We start from the raw sequence: 13,852 nt of genomic DNA, 5'->3' as shown, positions 1-13,852 counted from the left end.
ACTGAGGAGGAGCTTCTTCCCGCAGGCGATACGGTCTCTCAATCACACCACCACACAGTACTGACCCACACATACAGTTCTTACACACACACTGGACATTCTGGACTTTGGTTTTGCACAACACTGGTCACTATATTCTTCATTTCCGGTTAATACTTGTACAGCTACTGTCATTGTGTATATATTTATTTATATTTAGATTTCTTCATACATTCTTATATAGTTCTATATTGTGTATTTTGTTGTACAGTTATTTTATTTTCAACTTTAATTTATATATTTTATCTTATTCTTCCCAGTTAAATTTACCCTTCATTCTAATTTGTGTTGTACAGTTATTTCATTTTTAACCTTAATTTATATTTTATTCCTTCCTAGTTAAATTTACCCTTTTTAATTTTTCATATTTATTTCCTATCTTATTCATAGCCTTTTCCTTTTTTTGTTTTCTTTAGGTCACGAGCAGTTGTCCAAGCATTTCACTACATATCGTACTGTGTATGACTGTGTACGTGACAAATAAAATTTGAATTTGAAAAAATTTGAAATTTGATGTCTGACGCTTTCCCATAAAGATGGGAAAATTAGTGAAACACACTTTGTTGTTTTATATACTTTTTGCATTGCTACGGCACAGAAACTAAATCACACAAACGGGAAAGTGTGGAAAACTTACATATGACTTTAACTAAAACTCATACAAACAGATGAGTCTCCATGAGACTGAAAATATGGGCTAATTTTGCTTCCAAGTACACCCGTCGGGTCTGAATGCTATAGTCTGGGGCCATAATTATTATGTAGCTTTAATCCTATGCATATTTGCTGAAAATAATAAAGTATTATCTGTGATAATGCAGATTCTGGAGGCATCATTGGCCATTAGAAAGCACTTTGGGTGCAAGTTGCAGCCGAGCATGGAAGATTTCAGTTTGCTGTCTTTCAAAAGGCTTAACAGTTACGTGGCAGCTTAGGTTAGCCAGCATCTACAGATGTCAGTTAATTTGAGTAAAACACAGACTAAGTCACAAAATGTGTTTAGGACAAACTTTATTTATCTCTAAAGCTGTGGAAAAGTAAACCAAAAACAAAATAAAATATTAGCTCACTAAAAAAGAAAAAGTCTCACTGAAGCAGCTCCTTTGTTTTACTGAAGGAAATAAAATAGAGTAAAAACTCTTTTGTGAACATAGCAGAAAAAAAGCACAGCAAAAAACTAGTATTCAGAAGCCTTTCACTTTTTAGCATACAGCATGCAAACAGCATGACGGGGCAGACAGACGAGCTGGCATATGGCGCCCAGCGCTTTGCTTCCCCTTGAGGAAAATACAGTTTAGCCATAGGTAAGCTAATTAGCCTAACTGACCTTTAAAGTTCAGGCTAGCATTACGCGTGGGGATAGTTAGCGTGCCTTCTGACCTTTTGCCATCTCTGATGCCACTGTCTTTATTAAATGCAAAAGGAAATTGGTGGAGGTTGTTTTGTTTCGTTGCCATTTTGTTTAGTCTGGCAGGTGAGCTGCACTGTGACAGTCTGTGGCTCTCAGCTTCCCGTCTGTACACACTCTGATATCCACACACACACATCTCACCTGGACAAGTAGTTGGCCTGGTAGAAGCGAAGCTGCTCAGCACGATGTGTGTCGTTCAAGGAATGATGAGGACTTGTCTCCTACGAAAAAACCCCAAAGAAAACAGCCATTAGCTCACAGATATCCATGTAACTTGTTAGATAGCCTCTGACACACTTTAATGTTTGACATCCTGTGTGTGTCATAGCATCTGTAAGAGCAAAGCAGCGGGTAAAACCAGGAACACAGTGTGGATCAAAGATACTGTAATGAATACATATAGAAACCAGTCAGTTCATTTAATGTTGTAAACAGGCATTTGTTCTAGTATTAAAGGACCAGTGTGTGATACTGGGGTCATTTATTTTTCCCCATCCAGCGTGTATCATACTTTTATCTGCTTCAACAGAGTCTTTAAAGGTTGTTCTAGTATATTTCTACACCAGCCTAGACAAAGCTCAGGAGAGGGTCTGCTGTGTTGTATTCTATTTGATTTTATTAGGTGAAGTGATCCTAAAACATATAATAATCAACACCCTCTGAAAAGCAGGGCCAATCAGTTAGTTCCAACCTCCAATAAATGTAATTAAGTCTACACACTAGTCCTTCAGCAAACACACATTAGTTATATATTACGGCAAAAGTTAGAATTCAAGAAGACTTTTGTACATAAAACTAAAGTTACTGTTAAATATGTTTAAACAGGCAGGATCCACAAAGTCAGACTTAACAGCACGTAACTGAAAATGGAAACTGATGGGGGGAAAGAAGTTAATTGAGCAGGACGAGGTAGAAAGCGAGCAGCTTTCATGCATGTTTGAAAGGAAGTAAGCACAAAGAACGGCAAAGAAGTGAAGCAAATTTAAATATCATGCAGTTACAGACAAAAAGGCACCACATCTTCACTAAGTACAGCAAGTTAGGCAGGCGCAAGAAGTAGTTTTCTCCGGTGCTGCAGGTAGTTACTCACTGTCAGAAGCCTTATCACTTAAGAAGGGCTCCTGTTCCATCATGTCCATGGGGATTTTAATGCTGGGAATATTCTCATTGTAAGGAAAGTCAGACTGTTGGAGAGAGGAAACATCATCATTGGAAACTTTCTTTTTTCTCTTCACCGGCTTGTTTCCAGCCATATCCAGTTCAGAGCTACAAGAAAATCAGTCATGAGTGAATAATTCAGAGCAGCCTGCCAGAGGGTCCAACTGGGCCCACTGCACATCTCTGCAAAGTGTAGAAATTGGAGCAAAGTCATTCATTATATTTTGAATGCAGCACGACGATGGCGTTAACACACAGGAGTAAAAATATGTGGAAATTTTAACTTGTTTTTAAACTCATGTAGACATAAAATAATATTGTCTAGTTTTTAAAACCAATGTATATGAAGTTTTGTACTTTTTAATGCCCACTGTGATTGTAAATCATAATGTAAATGTCCAGCAAACTCACTGAGGGTGGAAAAACACGGATGCGTCACAGACTCATCTGTTTTTAAAGCGATAGTTCATTAAATGTATTCAAAAGAAAGGGGTGTGGCTGTTTTTCACCTCATTTACTATGCAATCATACAGACTGGGCTGCAGGAGACTCGTTAACTGTTAGTTAACGATAACTGTGCTGAGGTGCACTGTTTAGCCTTTAGTCAAAACTCTTGCAATAAGATCTCTCTCTGTGCTGCAAATATCTAAAAATGCAAAGTGCTTGAATAAAACCCACGGCGTTCTCCGGTCTACACGGTGAAGGTATGATTTCAGCATATGTCGCCTCTTAAACATTCTCATGTTCATTAACTGGAAGAACTACAACCTAAAAATGAAAGAAATGTGCATAAACTCCGAGTTAGGATGAGCTGCTGTAACAGAAAACAAACAAAAAGAGTTAAGAATGAAGAGTCTCAAATAAACCTAAGAGTGAGTTAGAAATGTAAGAGATGAACATATCCCAAACTTACGTCGTCAGCGTCGCTGTCTATGCTGCCACGTTTCTTCTTTTTCTTCTTATCATCCTCTTTCTTCTTCTTGTCCTTCTCTGGGATGACATCATCCAGGAAACTGAGGTCATGCTGAGAGAACAGGTAATCCATCCCCTTTCTGACAGCGACCAGAGCGAGGATCTGATTTTGAGATCATTCGTTGACAGAAAGACGTCAGCGTTAATTCTATCGATATTTCTTTTTTAAACATGAGCTGAAATCGACGTAATTTGTAAAATAAAATAATACATTAACCCACATTAACACGTCAAACCTGATTATTTCACTTTGATTCTGAAAAGTACAACAAACTTTATCGTTCAATGAAGTTTATAACAACATCCTGCAATATAACTGTTACATGAAGTACTGGGATGATCTCTGCTGATTTATCACCCAGATAAACTCAAGTCTACGTACACAAAACAAACTTTCGAGAAACGGTTTGAACTTGAACTGAAAATGCATTTCTGGTCACAGCCTCTTTAATTCTGCTTTGGTGAGTGTAATGCTGAACATAGTGCCTGCTTAGCTTTAAAACAGCACAAACTCTCTGTTAATGAACTTTCCATTTAAGCTGTAAAAATGTGTCCTGATATGAAACTTTCGTCACGCCATTATGAATCTGCCCAATACCTATGTACCTAGATCAGAGTCCTTCTGCTGCTGATGCCTGTGATATGACTCTTACAATAATACTAAAAGGTGTTAGTATTACTCACTAATCCCACAAGGTTGATTCTGTTCATCTGGACGTTTTCAATGGGAGAAACGTTTCTCATAAACAGCACATTTGCACAATGACTGAAACCAGCACCACTGAATGAACAAAGTTCTGTGAGGTCAGTTCTTTGATCGTTAATATGTTAACTGTCATGACCACTGATCAAAGCCCACGGAGCATTGATCAAAGAATCGGGGAATGACTGCAATCACAGCATTGTAAGATGGTGACAGATGGACCCTTAGGCCCCCTCCTCCATTCAGAGATGGTCTTTCCCTTTTCACGTAAATGGCCTCCTTGACTCCGCCCTCAAACCAGCGTTCCTCCCTGTCCAGGATGTTACATCCTCATCATTGAAAGAGTGTCCACTGGCCTGTAGGCGTAAACAGACTGCAGAGTCCTGGCCTGACGAGGTGGCTCTTCTGTGACAAAATGTTTCTCACACTGAAAACGTCCAGATGAACAGAATCAACCTTTTGGGATCCACTTACCTGGGTGATTGAGCGTGCGTCAAGACATTACTCACTAATATTAATTAAAACTATACATTCTAGGATGCTGCAAACTTAATTAGCAGCATCTCAATAAAAAGATGTCTCACCATGACAGGGAAGACGATGGCAGCCACGGTGGACTTGAGGATCCAGAGCAGAGCCAAGCAAAGGATTTGCATAAAAGTGAAGAGGTGGACCTTCCGGAGAGGAACGTGTCGCAGGTAAACCAGGTCCGGCTGGTGCTTCGCCGGCATTAGAAGCAGCTTAAGACGATCCATGAACTACAGAGAGACCGTGGTACCAATTAATATGACAGAGCTTCAGTAACCATCACTGCTTTTCACTGCAACTAAAGTAAAGGAAACTATGCAAGTCCTTATTCTGAGACTTTTACTGATATCGGCTGCCGAAGGTACCCAGGCATCATCTGCAGCATGTTTGGATTTTTTATGTTTAAGCGTGAAGATTCAGCCAATCATTTCCAGCTGGTATCCTTAAATTTACAGCATAATGCAGTTTATCCTACACAAGTGCTGAGTGACTACCTCAAAGGGGGGAGAAAGCAGCAAGGCAGCTTGAGTTTCTCTGACTCTGAGCACATCTGTCTGTGCTGATGCACAGATGGTCTTCTATCCAAAGAGCCTCTGCACCTATGGTGTCACAGGCTTGCTTCTCTAACATGAAGGAAACCAGAACAAACATGCAGCAGCTCTGACGCAACAAGCATAACATTACATGTGCTACTTCAAAGCTGGACCATCCTCCACGCTCCCCTTGCCAACTCAGCGCTTCCTGTGTCTGTTTTTACCATTTAACCGTCCATTTCTTAAAAGGAAATGATGGTTAAACAGCTGGGTTATATCCCCCCCCCCCGACTAGTCTAATTTGTGGAAATATGGTAATTGTAGTTGTTTTTTTGTTGCTGCTGTTTTGTTTTTTCAGATCAGTTTCTCTTTAGTCAAATTTTTTCTGTGGCTTGTTTTTTTTAAAAATTAAAATGATACCTGCACTCCATTGAGAGAAGCGACCCCCATGTACAAGAAGACTCCATACAGCACAGGCATGGGGATGAACTAGGTAAAGGGGAAAAGAAGAATGCACATCACAGATGATACTTAGATCCTGGTTTGTTAGGAAACACAGAATATGTAAAGGTTAGTGAGCAAAATGAAACCACTGAAACTTGTCTGATTTGTTCTGAATTCGAGGAGTCGCCTATGAGTTGTGTAGTGCTCTCAAAGATTCCCACAACAGCGTGTGGACTGTTGTGCATCACAGCTCCAAAAAGAGAAGTCGTATTACTCCACAGCTGTCGACAGTCGCAGGAAAGAAGAGCAGCTGAATATCATTTAAAAGTCTGAAATTACTTACTGTGCTGCAAAGGGAACCAATGACAGCTTTTTGAACCCAGCTTTCAGAGGTTGAATTTAAAATATGAGGTGAGAATAAGTATATCTAATCTTTGTAATCTAATGATAGATTGGCTGATTTGTATAAATCGAGGGAAAGCTGCATATAAAACTCTCTCAAGGAACTTGGCACGTGTTCGGCATGCAAAAGTCTTTGAGTTATAAAGTTTGTGAACATTTATGAAAGTTTGTGAGAGAGTCTGGCCTCTCGGTGGCCGAAGATCAAAGTTAATGGCGCTGCTGTAAAACTCACTGAGAGACAACTGACGTCTAGAAGGACTTAAAAAAAATTCCACTGATCTTTGACTTCATCCACATAAGTATTTATTGTGTGTGTGTGTTAACTTAATTTTTATTGTATTGAGCGATCTTCTTTTGCACTGAGATAACTGGACCTCAATGTCATTTTTCAGCGCCTCGTTGCTGCAGGGACGATAAAGATTCTGATTCTGATAAGATAGCAGCTTATCAGTAATCAGTGAGTGTATTTATTATGCAGGTTTATGGGCAGCCTGATAAAGAAATCCTTTTATTCTTTTAAATTTAATTTGACCAATGAAAACTATGTTAAAAAGCAGAGAAGTCCGATTTCATATATGTCCTGGTAACTGAAGAACAGGTTAAATACTACAGATCCTCTTCATAATAATATGACCCACCGGCCATATTAGACAGACTATTACCACTTTATTGTGTCGTTGCATTTTGATGCAGATTTGAAAAGTCACGTAAGAGCAACTGGAATTCAAACACATTAAACTGAAATGGGACATATTAGCTAATCCTGTCTGTGAGGGCTCTCAGTGATCCAGGTCATCGTAGCCTAAGGAGGTTGGAAAGAGGGTCCCAGATGACACCTTGGCTCATGTGATTAGGTAGAGGATCAATAAGGGGTCCATCACCCTGTTGGGGACACTCCCATAGGGCTTAAAATCTGGGGCTCTCCACCAGTTGCTCTTAGAACTGAAGAAGCTTCTCGGATGAAACATCTTTAAGAAACCTAAAGACGTCCAGATGCTTTTCTTTCCAAGCTCCTTAGACATTAGCTGTGTTTTGTTTTTGCATTTTTTGCAGGAGCATAGTGTGAAGCAGCATGACTTTTGCTCAGAGATGGCGATGAAGCCAAGTTACACTGCCTTTATATTGTTTAACTTTGTGCAGTATAACTAAAGAGAGCTTTTTAGCATTTTTGTAAATCACATTTAAGCAGTACTTGCATTGTATGTCTCTAGATCTATTAAAAATGTATTGTTGTTTGTTGATTTCTAGTCAGAGGCTTGAAAATAAATTCAAACTCCTCCCCAGAGCTGTTACCAACATGGTTGCTACGTGGTAAGACCTGCTTCTAGAAGGACATTGATTAAACTCATAAACCGTTTAACTGGCATGTCAAGTTAACAAATCAATCACAAGACAAGAAATAAAATCAATATCTGATTGATTACCTTTAAAACTGGAGCCATAAACACAGACAGCCCTGTGAGGATGAACACGCACACACCCGTGACCCTCTGCTCTCTGCAAAGGACAGAAAAATACATTTTACACAAGAACAAAACTGCAGCGTCTGAGCTGTCTGCTTGCTATAAAGTCATGATCTGAAGCAGCCTGGCAGTCAGTTACCAATTCATAAATTAGTTTAGCCAAGAAAAAGAAAACAGCACCAGTGTTTGCAGAGGGTTCAGAGTTAGTGTGGATGTTCTGGTGTTACGGTTTGTTAGCTCAGCTTACAGCTGACACATCAGGAGGCCGGGGAGGACGTCAGACATGAAAACAATCAAAAGCCCCGTAAAACTAAAATGAACACAAAGGAAGAACCAGGCAAGATGCTGAAAATAAAATATGTTAATACTGCCAATAACACAGCTTAATTTAAATACAGATAATCATTAAAAACCTGAGATGATGAGAAAAAAAACATTTGTTAAAGTTGTCTCACGCTGCCTTTTTCTGAAATATTTATTGAGACCAAACACTGAATGAACAATATTGACCAGCTAGGATCAACAAGCCAACAGCAATAAGTGTTTATTGATTATGATTTGAATGATATGAGTGATCGAGACACTTTGTTCAGAGATCGTGTGCACGTTAAAAAGCACAGACGTAACTTCCAGGTCAGAAAAACGAAGCCAGCGTTGACGTGCCTTAAGCCTGCGTTCTATCTGAAGGCCACCAGATGGCGATAGATGCGGTTGCAAAAAAAGACTTTGGTCCTATAGCAGTCTATGGAAAAACACCTCTCTGCCATGACCTCTGTGAACATGTTGTGACGAGTTTATGGGCTCAGTCACACGTTTGGGGTCATACTGAATAACAAATCAGAGTCTGCTTCATAAATCGTGGTAATAACATGTTTCACAATGGAGCAATACTTGTCAGTTAAAGGTCATTAACAATGAGTATATGGTTTCATATTCAGAGTGATCGGCTAAAGAAATCTGAGGCTTCAAACTGCCTCCCTGATCAGCGGCCACAGCTGCAACATCTGTCATCGAGTCCTTCAACATGAATCTACTAGAAGTAGGCAGGGGTGTCTTTAGCTGCTTATTTGCTAATCAGTTAATAAATTTTAAACTAAGACTAATCAGCTAATCTAACAGTCAGAAATCGAAACAAGTGTGGCTAATTTGAGCATTTCTGGGATGAACAGCCTTCTTTCCAGTGCACATGACATATGTGCTAAGAAAATAAAAGAAAAAGTTTAACTCATGAGCCAATTCAACATCTTAGCGTAACTATTTTTGAGGAAGGTTTTTGCTTCTGTGTTCATCACATCTCAAAATGACTCATTGCTGCTGCAACACTCGGGCCATTTGCAGAGCACTTGGTGTTTGAGCAGATCACAGCACGAGTCCTTCTTCATGGACCTTCCAGTTTTAACCACAGCCCTTCATCTGAAAGCACTTAATTCCATTTTCAATTTAGTGCATGAAATATCTGAAAGATTATCCATTTACTGCTCTTTGATGCATGTTGACCAAATCTAACCAAGTGATTCTGCCTTCTTCTTCCTGGAATCTCACCTGCAGATCAGATGTAAAAGCCATTCATTTCTCACAGTCAAACTAAAACTGTCATCGGGCTGTATGTGACCACAGTCCAGAAAGGGGGCGTCTTCCTAACAAGCATTGCTCTTACCTCACACCCAGGAACTTTGGCTGCTCTCCGGGAGCCGATGTTTCAGTCTCCATCTTCAAACTGTCGATGTGAGCGATGGAGATGACGGTGGCGGCCACGTACCACGGCAGACCCATGAAGGAGCAAATTGCTAGCAGAACAGCCACCCAAAACAGATCCAGATGGTAACCTGCCCCTTTCTGGTACAGACAAAAACAAGGTCAGAGGTAACGTGTGTGTATGTTCAGGCAGTAAGCAGAGCACAGCTGCAGATACAGGCAGACCTAAAACCCTGCAAACTGCTCATTTATGGTTTGTTTGCAGAATAAGACAGAAGAACCAACGCGATGCTCCATCATTTATTGTTTAAAGGGGCAAATTACCCCGCTGAAAGAATCCTATTGGTCTACTTCAGCAGTTACTGCCTAAAAATAACAGGTAGTACTGTCGTGACATCTCTCTCACCCCTATGAGAAGAATGATGTTTAGCTCCAGTGTGAAAGGATCCAGTGTTCTAGAGCAGGGAGGCCAAACTCATTTTACATCGTGGCCCACTTTGATCTCAGGTGGGCCAGACCAGTGAAACTCGTCTTCATGTCAACATGAAGATGTTTAGATATATTTAATATAAAAAATGTAATTAAATACATCCTGTAATTATAAAACAGTGTTGTTAATTTTTTCATTTTTTTTAACACTGTAAAAATCATCATTTCTATAGCAGATAGTGAAAACACAGGAACTTTCTTGACTGTTTGTCTAATGCTTTTTTACTTTGTTCTTATATGAAGTAGGGATGGACCGATCCGATATTACGTATCGGTATCGGTCCAATACTGACCTAAATTACTGGATCGGATATCGGAGAGAAATAAAAAATGTAATCCGATCCATTAAATATCATGAAAGCACCTCAAAAAACTTGCAACATGGCGTAACTCAGCTCATAACCGTAGCACGTCGGAGCAGTGTGCGTCACCTGATAGAGCGGCTGTGGCGTGCGAGACCTGTCGGTGGTCTGGTTGAGCATTTGGAGCCTCGTTACCAAACTGGTATTTCATCTCCGAGAAAGTGATCCCAGACAGAAGTAAAGCAAGTGTGTAAGTTCATCTCTGAATGTTTGTAAAGCATTCCAGCGTTAAGCTTAACAACAGATATATGGAGCGACTGCCTCTCTCCCTCCCTCTCCTGCTGCTACTTCAATCATGAAACTGATCAATGATCAGCTGTCGCGACTTTTTTAATTTGAGTATGAACTTATACAAAATGCAGCAACATACTAAAAAAACACTTTTATTGATTAAAACTATCCAAATTTATGATATCGGTATCAGACATAAAAAAGTGGTATCGTGCCATCTCTAGTATGAAGGGCCATGGGGGAGGTCTTTATCAGTAGGAAAAGCTGTAAAACCTTTGAAAATACAGAGAAAATGTGAAAATTTGTGCCCTTCTTCACATTTTCCAAAGCCGTCCGGTGCACCAGATTGGAATTTTTGGCAGGCCGATTCTGGCCCCCAAGCCTTATGTTTGACACCCCTGTTATAATAGAGGGACTGTAGTTTGTTATGTGAAACACACTAAAAGTTCCATACATCATAAAAGAGAAACCAAATGAAAAAAACCTCTTATGTTTGCACCTTATGAAAAGCTGTTTTTGTTGGATTTATCAGTATTTACGCAGCAACAACGTTCAGCTTTGTAAAGACGCTTCACAAAGCTCATTCTGTCAGAAGGATTTCTGACTTACCTTTAGCTTGTGCTCCTTCCTGTTGACAATCACAGCAGTAATCTGTTGGTCCATAAAGAGCAGGATGGTGACCAGAAGGGCAGGAAGAGCAGACGCCAGATAAACCCACCAGGGGTTTCCTCCAAATGGGGCCACAAACCAGCCTCGGTTTGGACTTGTTGGCTATAAGGAGAGAAGACACACAGAGTCAGTCCATGAGATTTAAATTGTACATATCCTTGCAAAGGCTTCCTGTCCATCAAACATGTTCATTTAAACTCCAGAAAACCTTTTTTTTGTTAACCTGTCTCTGAAACTGTGTTAAGGTTCATTATGTGCACAATTAGAGTGGCTGCTTTTAGTGAAAGATGAACCTGGTACAAAGTGCTACACCACTGTCTGTAGCCGCTTATGCCGACTGGCCATCTTTTACATACAGTCTATGATGATGACTTGCAGGACAATTTAACAAGAGTTTATTGTTGCCTCAGGTTTCATAAAGCCATGCATAACTAATATGGACTTTAATTTCTCTGGGTGGAGGAGGGCACTCACTTTGAATTCACTTGGCACAAGAAGTTTAGGCGTATCAACTCCTACGAGCATATCAACTCCACAGAAGATAAGAATGGCCAAGATGATGGCAAAGTCACTGATGAGTTTTCGCACCTGAATGAAAAGAAAACACAAAGAGACTCTGGAACCTGCTGATCCACAAACAGGTGGAAATTTCATTTAGTTCCTTCACACATGGCTTGTTCAGTTAAATTAGCTCGGCACACTGACTCACAGTGGTGGGGAAAAAGGGGCTTGTCTTGAACTTTTTTAGACACATGGAGCAGGTGTAAGTGCCAAAGAACAATATGAAGGACATGAGGGTGATGTCTGGGACAAAGTCGCAGGCTTTGCCCACCAGCTCTCCATTATACTTCAAACACTCGGTCCTGGAGAGGGACGACCACGTGGCATTCGGTGGCTGCGTGAGAGAAACAAACAGGTTAAATAAAGTTTGAGATCAAACTTCCAGATTAAATTAAACCAAAATAGCTGCTTGAGAATTTCCATCTTTTACAGTGTAAGAGATTCATAAAACAGTGCCCAGAAACACAGGAGAGAAAACCGAGAGCATCAGTGTTAATGTGGTGACTCTCCTGCAGAGGTTAATACAGCAAAGCACAGCGAGGGGTTTAGTCGAGAAGGTTTGGTTGCTCAGGTGACTCATCAAAAGAAACTATTAACCTGAAAATGATACATTTTAGTTTGTTTCTTAAAGAGCATCAAATAAAAGGAGAGAGACGCACCAGATCTGTGTTGTTCCAGAACCAGTCTGAAGTGCCTTCTAAAGGATCGCCAATGATGTCTGTGCTGTTTTCTGCAAGGAAACAACAAAACATGTTTCCTCTCAGCATGAGAGCTTTAATACGTTTAAAGGTTTCCAAAGTGACACGACTGAAATCTTATATGGAAAATTAATTTTACAGAGGCCATTTATGACATCTGACAATCAGCCTGGTAAACTCTGGTCAAGGTTAAGATACTTGCAGTACAGTACAAAGCTCAGCTATGACTTAACTTGTTACAGTGATTATTTTGCATTCATTGTGATACTATCTCAATATAAGTATTAGCTATCATGTTAAAGTGCCCTTGGGAACAGCCTTTGTTACCTGAGTGCATCCGAATGTCAAAGAAAATCAGCAGCAATCTGCTAACAATGAACTCAACAGCTACTTCATTTCAATAATGTCCCATCTACACAGAACAGCTTGAAGCAGACATAATAAGTGTTCAGACAATCTGACATTGAGACATCAATGCTTGTAACTTCTTGTAATCTGACACAAAGGATACAAACGTTTTATGCATTTATGTCTGCTAGGAAACTCTAGACCAAGCCACAGAAGAAGCAGCTACAATAAGAGGGAAAAGCATCAATACAACCTGACAGCTATGATTAGGTGCAGGAGAAACTCGTTTTTATAGGTTAGCTTTTCCCTAATCTTTACCTTTGTTTTGGGCCATAATTTGGTTGATGTCTGTGTGAACATGTGCATTTAGCTTTAATGTAATATTCAAACTGAAACACTTTATTAATCTGTGTTTTTTAAAGTGTTACACAAATAAAAAGTACAGCTGTAGCAAATCTGATTAAAGAAAATGCACATGTGTACTGCTGCCTTTGCACCATAGACCTTTAGCTATGAATGCACTGCTGGTTTAACTTTATGCCAGTGGACTGGACGATCCACACAACTGTCATTTCCTCTTTTCTATATTACACAATGCAGCAGCATTACTGTAAGCTGAACACAGAGCTGAACAGCACCAGCTGTGTTAAATTAAACCTCTGTTCTAACTGATAATTAGACATTAAACGCATCATATTGGTTTAAAAAAAGATCTCTGTTCTTATTCTCACAAGAAGATAAATTTCATGCATTGTTCTTAAAGATTCTGGCAAAACCTGTAACATTGAATAGCAGACCGGCTCATTGGCATGCGTGGACAAAACAGGCTGTACAGTGTGTAGATATGCCTTTAATTTAGTAACTACTCACCCAAGACAGTAGGAGCCATGCAGAGGCAGTCGTACTGCGTGACATAATCCATTCTGAAGTCAGGGTTGATTGGATAATGATGAGCTAATTTGATCATCTTCTTGAAGGCATCATAGATAAAGATGAAGCTGATGAGACAGGAGAAGCCCTCCTCAGTGAAGCGGGTGAAGTACTGGACCAAGTAGCTGGCATCAGTCGCCACGAGCAGCAGGCAGAAGAAAGCCGACCACAGGCCGATCCACAGGCGGAACTCCAAGTAGTCAAACTCATTATCTC

The 13,852-nt window shown here is 40.0% G+C and overlaps 1 protein-coding gene across 8 annotated transcripts in view; it reads right to left on the bottom strand.

Moving 5' to 3' along the window:
- slc4a4a (solute carrier family 4 member 4a) overlaps nucleotides 1-13,852 on the bottom strand; it is a 64,798-nt gene that overhangs the window by 6,538 nt on the left and 44,408 nt on the right. For 5 of the 8 annotated variants that reach the window (XM_012920356.5, XM_076891206.1, XM_012920354.4 and 2 more), the window contains 11 exons: nucleotides 13,577-13,851; nucleotides 12,320-12,390; nucleotides 11,809-11,994; nucleotides 11,574-11,687; nucleotides 11,040-11,201; nucleotides 9,311-9,489; nucleotides 7,615-7,687; nucleotides 5,765-5,833; nucleotides 4,868-5,041; nucleotides 3,522-3,683; nucleotides 1,592-1,671 (listed from right to left, as the gene is read on the bottom strand). In XM_012920356.5, the coding sequence (XP_012775810.1) occupies nucleotides 1,592-1,671; nucleotides 3,522-3,683; nucleotides 4,868-5,041; nucleotides 5,765-5,833; nucleotides 7,615-7,687; nucleotides 9,311-9,489; nucleotides 11,040-11,201; nucleotides 11,574-11,687; nucleotides 11,809-11,994; nucleotides 12,320-12,390; nucleotides 13,577-13,851 (1,545 nt within the window). Of the gene's footprint in view, nucleotides 1-1,591; nucleotides 1,672-2,540; nucleotides 2,635-3,521; nucleotides 3,684-4,867; nucleotides 5,042-5,764; nucleotides 5,834-7,614; nucleotides 7,688-9,310; nucleotides 9,490-11,039; nucleotides 11,202-11,573; nucleotides 11,688-11,808; nucleotides 11,995-12,319; nucleotides 12,391-13,576; nucleotide 13,852 lie in introns of all 8 variants that reach the window. The other 3 variants (XM_004555639.6, XM_012920355.5, XM_004555636.5) reach the window with 1 other exon arrangement.

Source organism: Maylandia zebra, linkage group LG12 (genome assembly GCF_041146795.1).
Source record: "Maylandia zebra isolate NMK-2024a linkage group LG12, Mzebra_GT3a, whole genome shotgun sequence".
NCBI classification, from domain to species: domain Eukaryota; kingdom Metazoa; phylum Chordata; class Actinopteri; order Cichliformes; family Cichlidae; genus Maylandia; species Maylandia zebra.
Note: the sequence above shows the minus strand (reverse complement) of the source record. Positions and strands in the feature narration are given on the sequence as shown.